Source organism: Lampris incognitus, chromosome 1 (genome assembly GCF_029633865.1).
Source record: "Lampris incognitus isolate fLamInc1 chromosome 1, fLamInc1.hap2, whole genome shotgun sequence".
Lineage (NCBI taxonomy): Eukaryota > Metazoa > Chordata > Actinopteri > Lampriformes > Lampridae > Lampris > Lampris incognitus.
Window position 1 is genome coordinate 149,508,456 of NC_079211.1, and position 4,945 is coordinate 149,513,400.

Sequence of the window (4,945 nt, forward strand, 5' to 3'; positions counted from 1 at the left end):
TAATGACCAATGAAGAGCCAATATGTTGCTAATTTGCATGCTAATGAGCACCTAATGTACGTATCTCTACTTATTGTAACATACCTCTACTTACTGTAACATACCTCACCTTACTGTAACATATCTCTCCTTAATGTAAAATATCTCTACTTACTGTAACATATCTCTACTTACTGTAACATACCTCTACTTACTGTAACATACCTCTCCTTACTGTAACATATCTCTCCTTAATGTAACATATCTCTACTTACTGTAACATACCTCTACTTACTGTAACATACCTCTCCTTACTGTAACATATCTCTCCTTAATGTAACATATCTCTACTTACTGTAACATACCTCTACTTACTGTAACATACCTCTCCTTACTGTAACATATCTCTCCTTAATGTAAAATATCTCTACTTACTGTAACATATCTCTATTTACTGTAACATACCTCTACTTACTGTAACATACCTCTCCTTACTGTAACAAACCTCTCCTTACTGTAACATATCTCTCCTTAATGTAACATATCTCTACTTACTGTAATATACCTCTACTTACTGTAACATATCTCTCCTTAATGTAACATACCTCTACTTACTGTAACATATCTCTCCTTAATGTAACATACCTCTCCTTACTGTAACATACCTCTCCTTACTGTAACAAACCTCTCCTTACTGTAACATACCTCTCCTTACTGTAACAAACCTCTCCTTACTGTAACATATCTCTCCTTAATGTAACATATCTCTACTTACTGTAACAAACCTCTCCTTACTGTAACATACCTCTCCTTACTGTAACATATCTCTCCTTAATGTAACATATCTCTACTTACTGTAACAAACCTCTCCTTACTGTAACATACCTCTACTTACTGTAACATACCTCTCCTTACTGTAACAAACCTCTCCTTACTGTAACATACCTCTACTTACTGTAACATATCTCTACTTACTGTAACAAACCTCTCCTTACTGTAACATACCTCTACTTTGTGTAACAAACATCTCCTTACTGTAACATACCTCTACTTTGTGTAACAAACATCTCCTTACTGTAACAAATCTCTCCTTACAGGATATTTAGATGAAGTTCTTCATGATGCTCATCTAGAGTTGATGCTTAACTTTCTCTGTATATCACAGGAGGTTGAATCAGTTCATCTGGACACATCATCGACTGACAGATACGTTTCATCATCATCTGAGTGACCTCTTCAGTCACACCTGACTGCAGGTGTCCCCACCCTTATTAACAATACAGTGACTGCAGGTGTCCCCACCCTTATTAACAATACAGTGACTGCAGGTGTCCCCACCCTTATAAACAATACAGTGGCTGCAGGTACCCCCACCCTTATAAACAATACAGTGACTGCAGGTACCCCCACCCTTATAAACAATACAGTGACTGCAGGTACCCCCACCCTTATAAACAATACAGTGACTGCAGGTACCCCCACCCTTATAAACAATACAGTGACTGCATGTGTCCCCACCCTTATAAACAATACAGTGGCTGCAGGTACCCCCACCCTTATAAACAATACAGTGACTGCAGGTACCCCCACCCTTATAAACAATACAGTGACTGCAGGTACCCCCACCCTTATAAACAATACAGTGACTGCAGGTACCCCCACCCTTATAAACAATACAGTGACTGCATGTGTCCCCACCCTTATAAACAATACAGTGACTGCAGGTACCCCCACCCTTATAAACAATACAGTGACTGCATGTGTCCCCACCCTTATAAACAATACAGTGACTGCAGGTACCCCCACCCTTATAAACAATACAGTGACTGCAGGTATCCCCACCCTTATAAACTATACAGTGACTGCAGGTGTCCCCACCCTTATAAACAATACAGTGACTGCAGGTTTCCCCACCCTTATAAACAATACAGTGACTGCAGGTGTCCCCACCCTTATAAACAATACAGTGACTGCAGGTTTCCCCACCCTTATAAACAATACAGTGACTGCAGGTATCTCCACCCTTATAAATAATACAGTGGCATCACGACCCAAACCAGCGCCCGGTCGTTGAACTTGAATCTCTCCGAGTGGCATGGGACAGAATGGATCTTGTCATTTTGTTTGCAGTGATTTGATTGGCTGTGGTTCCTGTCACTCTTGGCTTAGAGTTTCGATTCGCTGAAGGACTCTTGGGTGTTTATTTTTTCACATTAATGAAGGAACGTGGCTGTCTAATCCCTACTGGAAGTGTTACAAGGCTGTGGCCTTCATAACACACCAGTTCCTACGTGCCGCCCTCACTGCTGATCATGAAGAAGGCCTGAGGGCCGAAAGGCCATCAAAGCCAAAGAGAAATAACTCCAAATAAAGAGAATAACAATAAGAGAAATAAATAGAAGCGATAAATTAGTAATGAATAATAATTATTAAAGAGAAATAATAACAGAAATGCAAATGGAGTCAGTGTGCAACACTTTTTTCCTACTTCCACGTCCAGTGATCAGCGCCTCACTGGCGTGCATCACTTTTCCACTGTGTTTGGTTTTGTAGATAACTATAAAAGCAAAATGAAGGAGTCTGATTTCTCTATCCGGGCACGGCCAACTGGGAGGAGGCCCCGGGGTAGACCCAGAACTCGCTGGAGGGACTACATGTCCAGTCTGGCCTGGGAACTCCTTGGGATCCCCCAGGAGGAGCTGGAGGATGTTGCTGGGGAGAGGGAGGTCTGGAGTCGCCCTACTTAGCTTGCTGCCACCGCCGCCCGACCCCGGAGAAGCAGCTGAAGATGAATGAATGAATGAATGAATGAATGAATGAATGAATGAATGAATGAATGACTTCTCTATTACTTCACAAGGCCCCGCTGCGAAATGTGCACATTTACTCGGCAGACAAACTTCTGAGGAGCACAACGCTTTATTTCCCGGTGTCACACAAACACAGAAACGCAGATCCAAAACGTTTGCAGCAAATTAAAATATTCTGGCGTGGTCCCGTCGCTCGGAAGGACACGGATCAGCCAGACTCGGACACGGCACACGGGTGAAGCTGAATCAGGGAATCTAAATTCAGACTGTGCACCTCCTTCAGGACTCCTCCTTCTCGTCTCCATGCGTGATGATGTAGCAGAGCGACTTGTAGTCGATGTTGCCGGCCACGTCAATGGGAGCGAGTGTGAGCGCCTGGTCCACCTGGCGAGTTGATCCGGTCAGAAGGTTTGACACTGATCTCACAAGGTCTTCCTGAAAACCTTCCGCTATGTTGGAGTAAACAGGAGTGAAAGAAAGATAAAGCACAAACCTCCTCCGGCGTGAACTTGTCGGCCTGGTTCATCAGCAGTCGTCTAAACCTGGGTAGAAACGGCAGAGCTGGTTAGAAAAAGAGAAACGTTACCAGCCCACGAATGTCTGCTAACCCGGTCAGTCATCTTACTCGTCCTTGTTGACGTTTCCGGTCCCGTTAGGGTCAAAGAGCTTGAAGGCTGCGAGTATGGTGTCCTCCGGGTCAGTACCTGCAAGCACGGAGGAGGCAATACACTTGCTGCGTTTAAAACTCGTCTAACGTACCGTTCAGGTCGTGGTGACGGAGCGTGTTCATCCCGGGAGTGTGGGGAGTTATTCCGGGAGCCCGGACAGCCTCCGGATGTGGGCCACTTCAGGCAGTGATGCGGCACTGACGGCCTTCTTCTGGCCCTGACCAAATGGATGTGAGCCTGAAGTGGCCCACATGTATCATAGCAAATATGGCCCAAATCACATGTGGGCCTTTTTTGGCAAAGATGCGGTGCTCTGGGCAACATGTGGTCTGGATGTGGCCCTGAAGTGGCCCCGTGTGGTAAATGGTGAATACGGCCCAAATATCACAAAACAAATATGGCCACCTTTGGCAAATATGTGGCACATGCAGCATTGCTATGGCTTGGTTCTGACCCAGATCTGGCTATGAGGGCCGTCATTCCACACGGTATGTGGAATGATGGCACTTGGGCGATCCGGATCTGGCAAACAGGAGCGGCCCACATATCGCATCTAGATCTGCTAGATGCGGTATGTGAGCCGGATGAAGTGCCGGGTGTGGGACGGGTCCGGTCCACAGCGATTTGGCTATCTGGGGGGAGTGCGGTGAGTTATTGTGGGAGGGTCTCACCGTTGAGTTTCTCTCCAAACAAAGTCAGGAACACCGTGAAGTTGATGGGCCCCTTTCCCTCCTTCAGCATCTCCTCTAGCTCCTCATCCGAGATATTGAGCTTCCCTGGAACGAACACACACACACACACACACACACACACACACACACACACACACACACACACACACACACACACACACACAAGGGGTTAACTGTTTCGGTTCCCTTGTAGTGGTTGAGCATGACTCGGGGACTGCTATCCACCCCCCCCCCCATTTTCTCCCCAATTGTATCCGGCCTATTCCTCCACCCTCCCGAGCCGTCCCGGTCTCTGCTCCACCCCCCTGCCGATCCGGGGAGGGCTGCAGACTACCACATGCCAGCCACTTCCTTTCACCTGACAGTGAGGAGTTTCACCCACCAGGGGGACGTAGCATGTGGGCGGATCACGCTATTCCCCCCGAACAGGCGCCCCGACCGACCAGAGGAGGCGCTAGTGCAGCGACCAGGACACACACCCACATCCGGCTTACCACCTGCAGACACGGCCAGTTGTGTCTGTAGGGACGCCGAACCAAGCCGGAGGTAACTCGGGGATTCGAACCGGCGATCCCCCGTAGAGCGCCACGCCACCCGGACGCCCCCATACATGGTTATAGTAAGTTGACTACGGTGGTCTGGGGTTTCTGGTACTTTACTGGTTTATAATACAACGCTCGTGAACCACGTCACTTGGCCTCTTCTCTTCCTGTTCCTGACGCTCCGCATCTTCTTCTCTACCGCAGCGTCTGCCCTCACAGACCCTCTATTGCCCACTAGTGGATAGCCCGCTGTA

The 4,945-nt window shown here is 47.3% G+C and overlaps 1 protein-coding gene across 1 annotated transcript in view; it reads right to left on the minus strand.

Moving 5' to 3' along the window:
• Positions 1-3,055: 3,055 nt before the first annotated feature.
• LOC130127349 (myosin regulatory light chain 2, atrial isoform-like) overlaps positions 3,056-4,945 on the minus strand; it is a 4,877-nt gene continuing 2,987 nt past the window's right edge. The window contains exons 4-7 of the mRNA XM_056296966.1: positions 4,129-4,233; positions 3,415-3,493; positions 3,283-3,331; positions 3,056-3,173 (exon numbers count right to left, since the gene is read on the minus strand). Coding sequence (XP_056152941.1) covers positions 3,069-3,173; positions 3,283-3,331; positions 3,415-3,493; positions 4,129-4,233 — 338 coding nt within the window. The 3' untranslated portion in view covers positions 3,056-3,068. The remainder of the gene's footprint in view (positions 3,174-3,282; positions 3,332-3,414; positions 3,494-4,128; positions 4,234-4,945) is intronic.